The sequence below is a fragment of the Amblyomma americanum genome, chromosome 10, assembly GCF_052857255.1.
Source record: "Amblyomma americanum isolate KBUSLIRL-KWMA chromosome 10, ASM5285725v1, whole genome shotgun sequence".
NCBI lineage: Eukaryota > Metazoa > Arthropoda > Arachnida > Ixodida > Ixodidae > Amblyomma > Amblyomma americanum.
Window position 1 is genome coordinate 15,925,165 of NC_135506.1, and position 15,270 is coordinate 15,940,434.

Sequence of the window (15,270 nt, forward strand, 5' to 3'; positions counted from 1 at the left end):
CAAGCCCCCTGGGCTCCAAACTTTTGACAAAGGCTGTACCTGGAGCACCGCACGGTCTGCGATCAAGAACATTTTGTCGACCTTATTACCACCAGCGCGCACACCCAACACATCAAGTAAGCGTGGCAAAAAGGCGAGGGCCGGTGCGCAACGGTGGGCACCGCGCCCTGCTGCAGTTCAATTTGGACTAGTTTTGGTGGCCAGCATCAATCGAAGGACAAGGTGCAACGCCTCCTCCCTCTGGCTGATTGAGGTCGTCGTTCGGAAGTATCCACTCATGGATAAATGAGGCATCACAAACGGCCCTTCTCAGGGCCATCCAATTTATGCATTGTATTGTCGCGACACCTGTAAGCGGACACAAACGTTCTGACAACTGGTCTTCTTTACTTAGTGCCCAAAGCAAACACGAACAAGTGCAATTATGGGCAACAAACTCGCGAAAAAGCTCATTACGCGGCCCCGGGTAGCTGAAGGCACAAAGAACTTTTACATGGTACGAGAAATGGCAAGTATACATCACATAAGGGTCAGAAATGCGTGAAGAATTGGAATGGAAGTATAAACACGATTTGTACCCATATATCAGGAGGCATATGGGGGCACACGTTTTTTTAGACAAATAAACCGCATACCCAGCGAACGTGAACGAGCAAGAACCACACGTGAATGAAACCGTTGCCTGTTTATATGCCGCTGTTGCAGCACATGATGTGTGTTGTTGTTGGCCTCTGGTGGAATGGCATACACTCACAGTTGGGTATTGGGCAGGGTGCCTTGCACATTCAAACATTGCAAACATATTGGCGCATTAAGATAGAAGTGGATGAAATTTTATGTTAAAGAAAAAATTTTAAAATCAGAACCACAAAGAGAATGTATGAGGATAATCACACACTGATTTTAGGGCATATCCCCTCGCGCTTGCCCCAAATGAGAGAAGAACCGTAATAGAAAGTGGAAGCCCTAATTGAGCTAGGGGAATCTCGGATAACTCTTCGCAGAGAAGCAAACCGCCGACAGGAAAGGAGAAAGTGATCCCATTTTGCCACATCATTCACAAAGGCTCGACAGAGAATCCCAATCGGCACAAATGAAAGATTTAATCGTGGTATTCTGCACCATAAGTGGGTCACGGACACCTCGCACTGCCTTGAGCTGCATAACTGGACACTCCAAGGGAATGCCAAATGCTGAAGATCTGCTATGTTCCACATTACGCCTATGGATTTTTCTTTTCCCTCACAATGGCATTTAATTTTAAAGCATGGTTTCTTTCGGCTATCACTCTCTCCCTCCTTCAAACAAGCAGAAGCCGTATGAACAAATTTGTGTTCAATATTTTGGTTTTGCAGGAGACCTATAGAGCCTTTTACAGGTCCTTTTGCTTAGTGTAGGGCCTGCGAACGCGGCGTGACCATCATATAAAGCTTTAGTTCTTACCTGCTTTTGGTTCCTGGTCAGTAGCCCATCAAGTAATTTTCGTAGGCAAATTTATCTTCACTTTGAACTTCGCTGATGGTGTATAGGACCACATACCAGGTTCCCTGATGCAGTGCAGGCATAGTACTAAGCAAGACCTTGTCAAGCAATACCATGGTCAGGGTAGCACTTTGCGAGCATGTTTTGCAGTCCATGTGGCCATTTGTTTCAGTTCTGAACATAGCAGCCGAGTAACCACAGCCTTGTCACCTTTGCCACCTAGGTAATGACCGCAGCAAAAAGCAGCCTTGGTGCCTAAACCTGCAGCTAGCAGATGATTGCAGAGTGATGGACAATGCACACAGTATTCCATCATCAGTTCATTAAAATCTTAGTGATGCAGACTGGGAAGCGTTATGGCCAGTGATCACGAGTTCTTTAAGCTGTCTGGTATTCGGTATGCAAGCAATATCCTTCAGCTTTCACACTTCTTTCAAACAGTTGTTTGGTTAATTTAGCATTGGCCGCACTTTGCAGGGAGCTTTATACCCTATGCCAGTGTCAGCGGCACAGCTAGGTGGCAGACCACATTGTGCCATTATTTGTACACACACCTACTGGCCAAATTTAAACTACAACTTGTGTATTTTTTTACCACAATGATGAGAAAGTTGCATACTTTTGTAGCTGCATGACTGTGTCAGGAGGATAATTATGGCAATCATTCCCTTGTTAAGAAGCAAGATTGGGGAAGCAGTTCTTGTGCAATATGTGGTAAATGCTATTCTGGTCTGCCGTATCCAGGCGATGGCACAGATGGAATGCAAGACAGACTTCTGAAGTAGATTCATGCGTTTTCCTATACAGGAGAGGAGAGGCATTTTGCTTGTCGATGCTAGTTTAATCAACGCTTGACGGTCGACACAACTGTAGAAAAACTGGAGTCTTTTGAAGAAATTTGTGTGGAAGCATGCTTTTTGGACTACCACCAGTTGTTGACCAGGGAGGGACTAAGAGGTCCATCAACATTTTACTTGCTAATGTTCCAAAATTGGAACATATGAAAGTCAATTTTTTATTTCCCCTTAAAATACCCTCTTCCTAGAAATTTTTGTTTTCACATATACCTTATGATAATTGTGGAAAACATCGAAACTATAATATCTATTATGAAATAATTTAAACACTGAAATATTGTTTCTGAAGGGACATATTTTGGGCCTTGCCACAGTCAAGTGTTTGGCGAACCCTTTCGCAAAAAAAAAGTCGAAATGAACAAAAAAGAACATAAGTAATGTGGAATAGCTGGCGATTTTGACTAAGGAAAATAACTACAGCTTGTTTGTCTCACTGGCAGCGAGTTTAATGCAAATGTTCCTTTTTTTTTTAACACTGGTGTTTGACAGTACCAAAATTCAGAGAGAGGCAATGATCTTCAAGAGTCACCTACGTCACGTCTGTGGTGTAAACACTGTCCTATTCTGTTGGTCAAATTTGTGGATATTACTGGACAGTGTGTTCTGGGGCAGCATCCCAAGAGCTTGCTGCACATGTTAGATGTGTGGTGCAGACCAGCAGTGCTTGGACCTGCTGCAAGTCGTTGGGCCCTCACCTCCTGGCCATGTGCGGCGCCTGCAAGGTGTTTCTAAGCACTTAGGGCATCTCACGACCATGTGTCCCACCCGATGATGGGTAAAACTGCACGAAGCGAGAGGTGGGATGCCTCCCCCCCCCACCCACCCACCCATCCTCTGAGCACAAACCCCATCTCTGGCCTGTACTTGTGCACAGTGCTATCAGATTTCTCACCTGTGCCTGCAAAATTTAGTCTGCTAAGCTGGCTCACAGTATGCTTTGCACACACACTATGAAAGTGCAGCAGCTTGTAGCTGAGCATGACAAAGCTGTCGTGAACCCACTAATTGAATGATGGTGTGCTGTACAATGAAAAGTCAGTTTGAGCAAGGAGGTCTTTGCGACTGCTGAAAAGGCCTGTGTGCAAGCAAAAATTGCCGCATACAAGCACAGGTGAGATGCACAGCAAAGAAGCTGAATTTCAAGATGGGGCTGCCAAAACAAAAGTGAATGGCAGTCTTCAGAGCTGATGGACTAAAAACCCTTTTTTTTTTACACGAACAACTGCCACAATATGAACATGACAAACCAGTAAGGTTGCACAACCTTGCTTTTACTCTAAAAATGTCACACTCTCACAATCTTTCATTCAGGCAAAGAAGCACACCTATCAATCTTTGCAGCAAAGCAAATGTAGTAGGAGTGTTATTTCCAATGTTACACATATGCTGAAATACCTTGTCTTCTAGTTTATGCCAGGATACTCACTAGACAGTCCAAAATCACCAGGTCTGCCATTGCTGCTCTTTTCTCACATCATCTCAAGGTTTACTAACTTAAGTATGTCATCATGTGCAGGTGAAAGAGGTACGGAAGCTGCTATGCTCATGAAGATGAGACCTGCTGAGCCCGTCGCCACCTCTGGTTCATCAACATCGCAGGCCATGTGCACTTTGAACGCCATGAAAGGATGACATGAAGAAATAGTCGGAAGGAACAGCCCGAGCTCGTGGTAGTGCTTAACAGGTGGCATAACATGACAAATATGATGCACCTTTTAGCATCTGAATGTCCAGAAAAAAACTTGATGGGAGGATTATGGGCTTGTCTGTGAAAACCAGGGACAGCTTCCTTCTGACGGTGTTCACAAGAACTACATGCAAGCAAAGGGCAGGCATGTTGCTGAAAACATGCATTCGGCACACGGCATTGAATTTCACTTGAGGAGGAAATATCTGTTCCACCATGTACTGACCCAATAAGACAAAAGAGAAGGTCAACTTTTTGATTCGAGGCATCAAGGAGCCATTGTTTGCCTGGCTTGCACCTTGTGGACCAGTTCACCAACAAACCTTTACTTGTGGCAGAGTGTTGCTGTCAACTTAAAGGTTAATGCCACTCCACTCTATGGTGTTATTTGGAGAGAATTTCAACAGGTACTAGGAAGACAATGAACTTAAAGCATGAGCCTCGGGCTGTTGTTTACCTGAGCTAATACTGTCTGTGCCTGAATGACCACATGTCCATATGCTCACAACTGCTTTGATTGCAGTCGACTGTGCCAGCAGTCCAGCTGCAGTCTCGCTGAATTTCTTGTGTCCTTTACTTTTTACCAATAAGCAGTTTGATTCTTAATTTGTTTAACTGTCACTTGAATGCCGTCACCGGCCCACAATATTTGACTGCTTGGTTCTTTCCATTATCTCAACTCACATTGAATGTCCTGATATATATGATGGTAACCTGCTTCCATTTGTTTCAGTAGCAAAAATTCGGAGAAACAGCTAGTAATTACTTTTACTACTGTACTTAATAGGGGATGCGGCTTTCCAGCCATGAAAATCTCAAACAAAATCGAATAGTAGAGAAAAGCAGATTTCATATCTATAAGGTCTTTCCAATTATATCCTGAAAAATATTTCCCGAAAACAGCCCAGAAGAAACTTTCAAATGCCTTTTGTAACCGTAGGTAGCGAAAAACTGCCTGTGATCTCCAAGAAAATGGCAATTTTCTAAAAAGCGCTTTTGACCTGACTGCCCTGCTTGCAGAAAACATAACATGATTTCATGGAGTTTTATGCGGTTTGTTGCGTTGTGTTCCTTGATAAATTCTTTATGCAGTTATGTTCCTATATTTCCGAATTACTTTCTTACCTTTTTACTCTGTCACTAATTTAGCACGACAGTAATGAGAGCACTACGCAAGCATCAATATAATGTTCTGCATAGAAAAAAACTCAAGTCGATAAAAATTTTTTGGAGAATCTAACAGCATGAACCATTCCTTTGGCTAAAATTTAAAAGCGACTCTAGGCTCCTATCACATTTTGTTGTGACGCCAGTCTTTCTGCAAGTCTGGTATAGCAGTGACGCACATAAAAATTTTTACGTCCAAACTACTCAAGATATACGAGTGAAAATTTGTATTTATCCATTTCGTGCCCTTCCCAATAAGTGCGTCAAATTTCATGTCTGTTCCAAAATATAAAAAAATTCACCTCCGAAAGTCGTGTCCCCCCTTAAGGCAACAAATTTAAACCTCATCAGAGAAGAGAAAAGTATCATAATAGGATGGGTATACGTCTTCTAAACAGAATTGGATTCACAAGACATGAATGCTGATGTAGGCAGTTGCCAGTGCCTGGACAAACTAAGCCTTCTTCCTGCTATATATATATATATATATATATATATATATATATATATATATATATATATATATATATATATATATATATATATATAGTACATATATATATTCCTTGCCTTGGTAGGATTTCAGTGTGCCTCTATTATGTATATATATATTTCTTGCCTGAGAAGTATTTCAGTATATATTTTGTTTTCTTCCTCTACGAGCCGTCTTTCTGCTGCTCACTGTGTAACTGCACGTGCCTCTTGTAGTTACCCTTCTGTGTGAAGCCCTTGGGACAGAAGGGGCACTGGAACGGAGTCTCTTTGGTATGTGACCGCATGTGCTCCTGCAACTTGGAGGGGAAGCCAAACATTTTTGAGCAGAACTCGCACGTGAAGATTTTCCCAGCGGGTTGGGGCTGCACCACCTCCTTGACCATGCCTCCACCTCCATTGGGTCCCCAAGCGCCAGGTTCCACGTCTCCACTCTTTGAGGTAGTCATGTGCTTGACAATGACTGGAGCAAGTGTTCCCGCAGTGCTGCTGCCGAATCTGTGGAACACTGGTGGGTTGAAGAGAAAAAGTACAGCTGAAAGGAATGATGTAAAAGAACTAGTACACTATCAATAAGAAGCTAGCGATTGCCCCATGCCATTATGCAGTATACGACCAATAGTCTGAACTTGGAGAAGATGGTTGACGGGGTTCAGTGTCTCAAAGCGACTCGGGCTATAGAGGACATCATAGTGGAGGGCTCTGCATAGTTTTAACCACTTGGGGTTCTTTAACATGCACTGACATCGCACAGTACACAGGCCTGTAGCGTTTCGCCTCCATCAAAATGTGACCACAGCTGCCAGAATTGAACCTGTGTCTTTTGGGCCGGCAGCCAAACATCATAACCACTGAGCCACCGCAACGAGAATTTGAAGAGTGAAAATTTGTTTGAATTCTGCGGAGATCGAATTAATGGGAGCCTTTCTAATGCATAATGCCAATGGGACCAAATCGCTATTTCAAATAAACTGGGAGTTGAAAGGAAGCGAGTTTGACTTAGAGTCTGCTGTACTGCATGTAATGCAATGCCAGCAGGGACTTTGTATACTCAATATGTTTTCGTACAGGTCTCCACAGTCATCATTATCATTAACTGGATTATGTCCACTGCAAGGCAAACACCTCTTCTAATACCCTCAGTAATCCCTGTTCTGTACCATCCACAGCCACATCAGAAAAAACAACTTAAATCTCATCTCTATATCTGACTTTTGGTTGCTACTGACCACGCCTTCGTTCCCTTGGAATTCACTCTGTTGTCACAACAGACCATTGGCTAACTGTCTGCTACATTACATATGCTGCCCAGGTCCACACTACCCATTATAATTGTGCATCCTTAGTAAAGCCAAGAGGTCTGTACAGCCTGTTCGACATATAGGCTGCCAAAAGACTCGGGTGCTTTATAGTGCCAGTGGTCTTTAAAGGGACACTGAGGAGAAATTGAAGTTGGCTTGTATCGATAGAATACCAGCTCCTGATCACAAAAACGCCGCTCTTACTGAAAACAAAGCTCTTGTAAGGTAGAAAATAGTAAGAACCAAAATACAGGTATCGCCGCCACAGGCCAAACTCGCAAGTACAAGCGTGGTGACGTCGTAGGACAAGAGACGCCACCTTGGAGGAATTTTCCTTCTTACATGGGGCGCGAATCTCTGAAGCTGACAAAAAAAGATTGCACGGTTCAATATTGAAGTAAGTTTTGTTTTAAAATCGATAGTGCACTTTTATCACACAAAGAAGACAGACAAAAGGCAACCTGAATGTTGGAAGCAAAGAAAATCGATGCTTGGCGGCACCACAGGCGGCCAAGAGAGTTTCGATTTGTTAAGGCGCTTCGCGTCTATGAGCTTTGCGTGCCCCGTGGTTTTGTTTTTGACGTGCCTCGATTTACAAGCGCCGAACAGCAGAGGAACTCCAAGTGCCGCTAAAAGTGCTAGTTGACCTTTGAAGGAGCCTGTTAAGGCTTGTCAGATGATCGCCACGGTCGATGAAAAACTATGATGGCACGATGGTCGGTAATTGTACAAGGCAGCACTTGTGTATTCGCACGCTTGCCCGGCGAAACATTCCCGGCTGTACCAGTCAACTTCAAACTACTTAACGGAGATCGTTTATTAGGTACGAGAGACAAGGTACAAGGCAGTTAAGAAAAACTGCTGATGGCCTAGCTCTGTTAGGCCAGGATATACATAGCGAAAGCGCGGAGATTTCTGCATCGGAAGAGTGCATTCACTAGATGCGCCTTTATTGATAATTGCTACTTGAGCCGTCGTGGCGGTGTGGTAGCGTCTCCGCCTCAAACGCAAATGGCCCTGGTTCGATTCGGAACCTCGGCATAGGATTTTTCTTTTATTCAGTGAGTGGGCGGGAGGTTTCAGTGGCTCCCATAGATGCCGCCACCGAATACGTTGGTTAGCGGTTAAGCGCATGCTCTGTTAAGGCGCGTTTATGCTCCGGCGTAACACACACGCGCGCGCGCTGCACGGCGACGTCACGTCGGCCAAAGCAAGACCCTCAATACTTTAACTGCGCTTGACCGCCGACGTGTTCGGCGGCTTGGGCGCACTCTGACCGCACTGGCGGGGAGACTTGGAGCATGTCTCTATTTCGCGGCGAGTGCGCCAGCCGCTGCCGGCCCGGCCAGACTGAATCGGCCCTGCGGCGAGGTGCGCGTTGCGACGTAATTCAATAACTTCGGCAGTTGAGCGGAGCTGTTCTTTTCGAGCTCTCGGCTAATTTGATCCATTCACGGTACACATCTGAAGTTACATGCAAGTGGGCGAGAGAGCCCGATCCAGTGAGCCCCGTACCTCCGGAAACGCGCGGAAGCCGCTGAAGTGTCGTGCGTCGGCTTTACTTTCAAGCCGCCAACTTTAAACGCGAGCGCCCTTGATCACCCACCCGTTTTTGTGGCAAAAAAATAAATAAATAACTTGCCCCTTGCAACCGTGGGAGACCTCGATGCCACCTGCCGCACCGTGCAACCGCGCCGTTCAAGGAATCACAATCCATTGGCCCCAAAGCCCCGGCCAGCCTCCGATTGGCGCAATGCGCCGACCTTGTCCTGGCACCTTGCGACTCCCCGCACTGGGGTTATGATATTTAGTTTGCAACAGCTGCTCACTGAGGAAGGGGGAAACGACCTGCCGGCGCCTAACCTAACCGTCCTCCCTCAAAAGCATCGCACGCTCTGTGGGGCTGAGGTCCCTGAAATGCAGGCCGGAAATTTTGCGAAAACTACGTCGTCGGGTTCGGGAATGGGATCCATCGCAACGCTGGCAAGACGCCGGTGCAAATGTAAACAGAGCGACGGTGGCGACCCCCAATAGATGCCTTCAACGTGCGGCGGCGGTAGCTTTCATTTCGGCAGCTGCTAGACCGCACCGCTAGTGGCCAGAAATCACGGAGTCTCCGTTTACGTCACGTTCACGTCACTCCGTCCTGTGACGTCATAAGAGTTCTCCGTGTCGTCATAAGAGTTCTCGAGTTTGAATCGGAGCGGCGGGAAAAACTTTTTCAACTTCGAATCCAAATTTCTTTGAAATAAATGCATCTTTCACTCCCGGACAAGCGACAACAAAGCCATGAAATGCCGAACTATCAGATTTTGCTAACAAAAAAAATTTGATAGGGTTCTCCTCAGTGTCCCTTTAAGCTATCTTCCTTAGTGGTATAAAACTTCATCAGCATACAAGTGTACTGTTACGCACTAACCAATATCAGGCCGCTTCACAGGTGTGGTGGTCAGCCAGGGTGGAACAGGTACGAGGGCAGTTTCTGGCGGTGTTGTGACCGGTAACGATGGCCAAGCTGCAAGGAAAGTGGAATTCATTTTTCACTAATCTTGTAGCACAAGAAGCTTTTTACTTAGTTCATCAGCATGCTTAGTTTACTGTGGTATGGGGCTGAGCTCAACACTCTGTTACACGGGCACAACAGAAAGTAAAGGGTGGAAAACTAAAACGGGAGCCAACATTAGATTGTACACCAGTGATTTGAATCGGATCACTATACCACTGCCACGCGAGGTCTAGCCAACTACTCTTATTAGTGCCCTTCAGCAATGTTCTTTTGCTCTTTTACTACCTGTCAACAGTATTTTATATAAATAAATAAATAAGCAAATAAACAAATACTATCCTGGCACGACTGGTGTGATAACATGTAGGTAATACAGATGTGCAAAACTGCGCACATGCCCTTTAGGAGATGACACATTACTTAGCTCCCGTGCCTGCGTCATGGTTAGCTAGTGCGAAAATAAATGCAAGGCTAGTTATAACTTGCAACCTGGCCACAAGCCATTATGATCCACTTTTGTGATGCAGGTTGTTTTCAGAGAAGTCCTGTATGACAGGCTGATGTGCTTGGAGAGAAACAGGCCTTTAACGACAAAAGTAGCTAACAAAGTAGGATAGCTTTGGCTAAATGGCCGTATTATTTCTGGGATCAGCTGAACTAATTTACCATACACTGTGGCTGGAACTATAAAACAGACAAAAGTGCTTTAAGTTAAAGGTGCACTAAAGGGTAACCCGAACTCTTCTTTTTACCACGGGAACTCGATCTACACGTTTCGAGCATTCTTAGAAACTTCAAATCATTGTCCTGTGCGGCTGATTTCACTAATTTGAATTGGATTAAACATCCCGGATCCCGCCTTTTTTTTGTTTAACTCAACGTTGAAGGTAGGAGGAGTCAACCAACATGTGGAATGCCTTTCAGCCAGTCCCGTGGCAACTTGCCGCTCTACAATCGGCAGAATGATATGTAAATCAAACAGTCCACGATTATTTCTACTTCCGTGGGCCTAATTTGTGGTTATGTTGTCTGCGACTGAAGCTATTTATTCACAGAAACCTAAAAAACAAAATAAAAGCGGAAGCAAAGCCACCATGGGACTGGCTGAAAGGCACTCTACGCATTAGTTGACTCCTCTTACTTTCAGCGTTGAGTCCAAAAAAAGGCGGGAGCCAGGTTGTTTAATCTGATTTAAATTAGGGAAATCTGTCACACAGGGCAATAATTCGAAGTTTCTAAGAATGCTTGGAACATGTAGACCGAGTTCCCGCAGTAAAAACACAAGTTCATATTCCTCTTTAATGCACCTTCAAGTGTGCTGTGATAAGAAAAAAAGAAATTAGCTTCATGAATCTGTCATTTCACCAGAAAGCAAATGTGACCTGGAGCGATGTTCTGGCTCGACCCCCCCCCCTAATACAGCGTTTGTTGACGTTTGCTAATTACAACATAATGCAAATGAGTGAACTATAAAAAAGCAGTGAAGCAGACTGATGCTTCTAGAAACCAACAATATGAGCTGCACGGTAATGACATGGTCATACAACACATCAGTGACACCTGAAAGCAGCAACAGTTTACCGGACATGAATATACTATGTAAACAGAATCAAGTATTATACTCTTGTGCTAATGTCCCCTGGTGAAGTATGGTCTTTAGCACAACTAGGTAAAATAGCTAACAAATAGTCCCGGAAGAGGTTTTATCAACAGTGTGTGCACATTTCATTTAGCACAGCTGATTTTTTTTAACAGAAAAAGCATGCTTTCATACAGAGTCAAGCAAAACTAACGAAGTAGACAAACCAGTGAGAGCCACATATGGTCTTAAGATGCATAAAATGTACAGGAATACTATGACACTACATCTGCATGTGAATATGCATATTCATGTCGTTTATATGATTAAGCTACAGGAATACTATGACACTACATCTGCATGTGAATATGCATATTCATGTCGTTTATATGATTAAGCACAGAGAACTTTTGCCCACCTAATCGACAGCCACAGCTGCACTTCTTAATACCCATACTCACAACATCACTGAGATTTTTGTTATGACAGAGTATGTCTACACTCAAGAAAGTCACTCATATACCAAAAGCTACCAATGTAAAACCTACACTGATATGTATCGCGCTTGAGATAACTGTACCTAATGAAATTTAGAAAACATGTACTCATGTGAAGAACAGTGCTGAGTTTCATGTAGCGGCTAAGATGTGACACGGTCTTGGCTTATTCATCACACTTTCATGTCAGTTAGCCGAAGCACTAGGATTCTGCACTGCACACAAAGCGGCGACATTGAGCAGGGCACAGGAGCATTCAACTGGCCTTCACGCATGTTTCGACATTAGTACTTTGCCTCTACAGCCATGCTTTGGCAGACCAGCGCGCAAGCGACAGAATTGGCCCACGACACTCCAGTGAGACAAGCAAGTGAAATGTGAGTCATGTCTTGGCTGCAAAAACACTACTCGGAGATATTGAATAAAGCACAGGAACTTGGTCGGACAGCCAATATTAACTACAGAAATTGTAAACAGTCGCAAAAAAACATTGACAGGGCAAGAACAAGTACCGACTTTGTCGACAGTTATATTTTAAAGCCGGTTTCATGATAACTGCGTGAATTTACCAGAAATACAGATAAGGTTGGAAGCCTATTTTGTCCCCTGAAAGTTAGCCTGGAAACAGCAATACTTTCCTTTCACTGGAAGCTGATGGAATACTCCTAGCTGAAAACCTATTCTGAAGCCGAGCAAAAGCACTGTCTGCACAAGCTACATATAAAAATGCCAGCGATCAGAAAACCTGAAAGTCCTATATTTATAAACTGGGCATGAGGCACCACTAGAGGCGAGCACTCCCTTGCCACATGGTGTTAGTTTTAGCTTTTTAAACACTGCGGTAGTTTCATCCTGAACGAAAGCCTATAACAAAAGCAGTGATGTCCTGCCGACAAAGAAAGGCTCAACTTAATGCGCTGTTCACAACTAATACCCTGTGATTACATGCTGATGCACTGTAGGCATCGGAGAAGGTCTTCCTGTTGGTGCATGGGGACCGTGGCACAAAACAATTGAACTCGTACATAGACAGTTATAGACAGTAAGGACAGATATGTAGTAACTGTGTGGCTCAGCAGTGGTGCAGCTTTATGCAAGAAGGTGCCCTTGTCAGAATAATGCTCGCCCCTCCGACCCAAGCCATGCACTGTTGTGATACTGGTGGTCTTGCTTTGTAGGTGCTCTTGAGAGTTCCTGGACTCAGCCGTGGCTGTTCCAGGCTCGGCACTGACCCTGTAAATCAAAGGGTTGAGTTTGAGCTACTTGATTCACACAACGTCTTGAAGACACCATTGCACTTCCAGGGCTGTGTAGATGTTTAAACAACGATTATGCAATGCACATCAGCTATGTTCAATACACACTTTTTAGATAATTGAGACAAAAGAATATCTGACCTGACTTGTAAAGGCACAGCTTATGATGACGAACTCTCGTTTTTTTTAGTAAACCTCTGAACGTGAGCACAGAATGCATTCACATTATCTTACAGCCAAAAATGCACATATAAAAATAAACCATATTTCTATTTATGAATACTTACGTACCGTCACAGCCATCATAATGAACAAAGGCAGACATGATGCAAGGCTAACAACAAAGGCACTTTTGTTGAAACAAAACATAACCACAGTGAGAAAAAAAATCAGGAAAGCTTAGGAAAAAACAACCTGTGTAAGTTTTGCTTTGTAGTTCTGAAAATCAGCTTCAATGGGCACTAAAGACAATTTTTCATGCAGCATTAATTAATCAGTAAAAAAAAAAAGATCTGACGCCAGCAAGGCATAACTTTGCAATGCTAATGAGTGAATCGAAACTTTATATAGCTGGACATTTCAAGACATTACATTACTGGTGTGCATTACATGTATCTAATTTTACAAACTGCTGAAGAGTTCGAACAAATGGCTACAATTAAGCTGAACTTCATTTTATGGCTGAAGAACGAGTGCACAGAGCAGTGCCCAAAGCTAGACGTCTGGGTCAGGTTCTTTTTTTAACAACTCATAAGAATTTCCTCAAAGTGCTTCAGTAAGGACCAAACAACCCCTATCTGCATTATTAAGGCAGCATGACTAATTTGGGAACCATGGGACCTGTGAAGAGTCTCCCACCTACTCAATGTTGACAAAATGTATTTGTCATAAAAAAAAGTACAGAATTAATAATTGAGAGGCTATGAACTTGACTGTGCCCTATGCTATTAATGCCCAAACAATGCACATCTAATAATGCACAAGAATAATGCACACCACACATACACACAATGCAGAAAATGAGTGCCAATTACATGTTTCACAGTTATGCAACACTGATTACTCCAGAAAGAAATTTGCAAGCAGTATGAATCGGACCTGCTAATCTGGATTTGGAAGTTGGATAGAATATATACATAGTTTTTTCATGAGAACACTGGCACACTGATCAAAACAAAAAAGTGAATGCCAGTATATTTTCTGTAGAGAGAAAGCATGAACATCTTTCGTAGACATTTGGAGAGACAGCCACATAATAGCAATGTAAAACAAGTTGTGAATGGCTACTCATGCCGTAACACTACTCCACCCCAATATCTATTCACTTTAAGGTGAAATCTGCAGTCCTAAAGCTATATAAAGTACAGTGAAGGAAGTCGTCGCCAACATGTATCATTGCACAGCAGCTATATGATGGTAGGCGAGAGTAAAGACTCAGTTCTACAGAGCAAAGGGATGCACGCACAAGTTCATTCTTGTTAAAAACTTGCAGCACGTGACCTGAAAGAAATCCAGAAGTGAAGGATTAAGTTTGGAAGGTTTACGGAATGCTGCCACAGCTCAGAGGCAAATTGAGTGGCCTGTAGGTTTCTAATAAATGGTGCAAACAACACAAACAAATGCTTGCTTTCCACAAGTGTGCAATGTCATTTACAAGCTCAAGCAAGTTTGGTAAAAACAAGTGAGAATCAAACTGCAGCTTTCCTGGTATCAACTAGGAAGCTCAGGCTTTTAACCTTTTGTTATGATTTAGTACACATTTCATTTCAATATCAACCACCAATATGCAAATTTCCCTGTCATGCACAAGCCGTTAGGCTGATGCAGTTTTTTAACTCATGATACCTTCATACTCTACAATCAATAAATGCATTGCAGTTTCTGTCAACATACCCTATTAATTGATTCTGAATTCTCTCAATGTTTGGCATTCATGCTCATACCAACAGCAACAGGTCTGGCAATTCCCCAACTGTGTAATCCTGCCTGGCAATAACAACAGTGCTTAGGCCAGTGGACACTGGTAAAAACATCATTGTGTGCTATCGGAGCCCATGTGACTGATCAGTGTAGTACGGAAGTGTCTTCCGTTTATAGTCCATGGTTGGTGCTGGCATGGCCACTGGACCTACTGCTTGTTCATAACTATACCCTAAACAGCTACTAACACACATTGGCGAGAATTTATGAGTTCTCTTTTTACTGCTTACTCAGAACACAAGTAACATAGCCAAAGTCGACTGGGTCGTGCTCATTCGAAAGGTACTTCACAAATTTCACTCGTGTAAAAAAGTTTAAAAAAAAAAACAGGCTAACGATATAGAAAGACCCTAGTTTAAAAATCAACATTATCTGTTCGAAGCACCAAGCAGGGGTAGCATGGTAGAGGACGGCAGAGGTTTGGGGTGGAGCGACGAATTGAGGAAGTTTGATGGGGCAGGGGGAC

The 15,270-nt window shown here is 43.6% G+C and overlaps 1 protein-coding gene across 1 annotated transcript; it reads right to left on the reverse strand.

Moving 5' to 3' along the window:
• Positions 1 to 5,709: 5,709 nt before the first annotated feature.
• On the reverse strand, positions 5,710 to 10,196 carry LOC144107986 (sal-like protein 2). Its single transcript, XM_077641241.1, has 2 exons — positions 9,406 to 10,196; positions 5,710 to 6,193 (listed from the first exon to the last, which is right to left on the reverse strand). Exons 1-2 carry the CDS (start codon positions 9,521 to 9,523, stop codon positions 5,850 to 5,852), a joined length of 462 nt encoding a protein of 153 aa, XP_077497367.1. The 5' UTR covers positions 9,524 to 10,196; the 3' UTR covers positions 5,710 to 5,849.
• Between the last annotated feature and the right edge of the window lie 5,074 nt (positions 10,197 to 15,270).